Source organism: Protobothrops mucrosquamatus, unplaced genomic scaffold, assembly GCF_001527695.2.
Source record: "Protobothrops mucrosquamatus isolate PMUCROS unplaced genomic scaffold, P.Mucros_1.0 scaffold1399, whole genome shotgun sequence".
In the NCBI taxonomy this organism is placed as follows: Eukaryota; Metazoa; Chordata; class Lepidosauria; order Squamata; family Viperidae; genus Protobothrops; species Protobothrops mucrosquamatus.
The window spans coordinates 354,679-357,240 of record NW_015387584.1 but is presented as its reverse complement, the minus strand read 5'-3'; the positions used below and the strand labels follow the sequence as shown (position 1 = coordinate 357,240).

General features: G+C 35.6%; 1 protein-coding gene across 1 annotated transcript in view; it reads right to left on the bottom strand.

The window, feature by feature from the left end:
- The window catches only part of LOC107292671 (pre-mRNA-processing factor 19), an 8,482-nt gene extending 7,038 nt beyond the window's left edge, over positions 1-1,444 (bottom strand). Inside the window, exons 1-3 of the mRNA XM_015821782.1 lie at positions 1,297-1,444; positions 531-607; positions 5-205 (exon numbers count right to left, since the gene is read on the bottom strand). Of these exons, the coding sequence (XP_015677268.1) occupies positions 5-196 (192 nt within the window). The 5' untranslated portion in view covers positions 197-205; positions 531-607; positions 1,297-1,444. The remainder of the gene's footprint in view (positions 1-4; positions 206-530; positions 608-1,296) is intronic.
- Between the last annotated feature and the right edge of the window lie 1,118 nt (positions 1,445-2,562).

Here is a 2,562-nt window from a genome sequence, read left to right as displayed (position 1 = left end):
CATAATGGGGTGTTTTCTTGGACACCATTAAAAAAATAAAAATAATAATATTCTGTGCTGTACCTTCTCTTGCAGCAGTCACCTCTTTGGTGAGACGAGCAATGACACGGCAGGCAGCATCATGCTGGTAGAGGGCATGAGAAAGTTCCTGGCGTGTAGTCTGAAGCTGCTGGCGCAAAGTGAAACTGTGTAGCATGACGGCATCCTGAAGGAAGTAATTTCACACATTAATATTGTATGGGACGATATCTGGAGACGCTGGCTTAGTCAGTAACTGCGAACACACAGCATACTAGCACATGCAGCCCATTAATTTCTGCCTTGGGCTTTCCACTCTTGTGAACAGGAAAAGCAAAGTGAAAATGGATAGCTTTCATGACATCTGAAATCAACCTATTGATTTTTTTTTTTATTAATCCCTTGTTCTATGAGGACAAAATCTGATTCTGGATGTTACACGAGTGGCAGAACTTACTTGCTCACAATAAAATATGAATTCTGGATTACTGTATGAAAATATATATATATACCCATTCATCTTGTAGGGCCTTCAGGATAGCTGGAATACTGGTAGCAGAAGGAGGCTTAGGCCGAATTGGGTGGGCAACTGTGAATGAAATATATACAAGCATTAATTCTAGAGAACCCCAATATTTACCCTCACAAGTCTTTAAACCGTGGCTAGGACAGTTTTGTCAACTTTAATTTTAATGAATTATTTTTTTCCTATTGTTGTGGGGTTTCTTTCAGTGTGATCCAGCTGGGGATAGAATTTAAGACTATGGATGGCACTGGAAAAGCAAAGATGGTATATTCATGCCTTGCTATTTTAAAACCAAAGGAGCTGAAAAAATCTACAGAAGGTACACAAATCTGACCACAGACATTGATATATAGTTGGAGACAGATGTTCAAGCAAATCAGATGGAAAGAGCATCATAGAAACAATGGACAAAGTACAAAGTGAGAAAATGTGAATGTAAACAGAGGTGGTATTTTTGATTAGGGAGAAGTGCCAGATATACATTTTAATCAAGAGTTGCTTTGGTTAGGGAGATGGGCAGCATATAATTTAATAAATAAATGAGATGTATACATACAGCACTTTTTTGAAATATTGTTGTAAATGGATCTGTTGAACAATCCTCTCTTTAAACCTGGCCCTGATATTTTGGAATCATTTCACATCTTACAATAAACTAACAAATATTTTCAAGACTTTCATACAAGGTTTTAAGAGATCAGTCAGATTAGGTAGTCTGCATTCAATAAAGTAATTCTCCTGATCTTCCTTACCTTTGATATCTAGCAGTTGTTCCTCAGACAGTGGCTGGTTATTTACTGGATCAGTCCCATTCTCTGCAATATACTTTTCAATCAGTCTTCGTTCATAAACATGATTTGAGACTGGAGACAGACAGGGATGCTCTGGTACCTCATTAGAAACTGCAAGAAAAAAGGTGGAGGTAGAGAAAAAAATCACTAAAATAAACATCTTCTGTAAACTAAGTTACTGCCTTTGGGTTTAAAAATATACAGAAATAACAGCAAGACCTCCCAATATATGGCACTTCACAAGATGGTTACAAACAATTAATAATCAGTTAGAATATCAAGTCCCAAAAGAAGATAAGCAAAACATTTAGTAATATCTAAAAAAACCTGTTGGAAATGTTATTTATGCAAATCAGATGCAAGGCATTTCTTAAGGTCTTAAGATGGAAATGCCATGTATCCCCACATCACAATCTGTAATTTATGCTATTATAAATGTAGTCAAACTGAGAATGTAATTGGTAAGAAAATTTAGAAACTTTCTATTTAACAAGATAGAGAAAAAAATAAAGAGATGAAATGTGAAAGTGACAAATGCAAATGTCTTCACTGAAAAGTAAATGAAAAATTGATAGCAGTATTCATGAAAAAGACCTGTTAATCATAAGCTAAATATGAGCAATAAAAAATCACATAGTTGCCAAAAACCTGAATGTAAATTTAATCTGTTTTGATGGTAGTTTCAAATTAGGTCGTTACATTCTGATTCAGGTAGCTCTAAAATATTGTGTCCATTTGTGAACCCCCAAAACAAAAGATTCAAAGTAATGGCACAGGTAGAGGACAAGGAAATCACAGGGCCAGAAATGCTTATGAGACACTGAAGGAATTAGCTTGAGACACTGAAGGAGTGCTTAGCTTTGAGGAAAAAAATAATAATTGAATGGAATAAGATAGAATTTTTCAAGTATCTGAAGTGGTTTAAATAATACAGGTCAAGAACTGATGCCCATCATTCCAAAACGCAGGAATAATGATCTTAAATTGCAGAAAGGTGGATTCTAGCTGAGCAGATGAATACAGGAACTAATTATTTAGAGAGGTACTAGCTCCCCTTCACTGGATCTATACTAGCAAGGACTGGATTGTAATTTGGAATTGATGATTAATTTGCATTCTCTGTGAGGGAGATGATGATTCAAAAATGTGAATATAACATTCCTGCACTGAGCAGATGGTTGGCCTTGATAGCTTCAATAGCCTCTTCCAGTTCTATATGGATTAAGT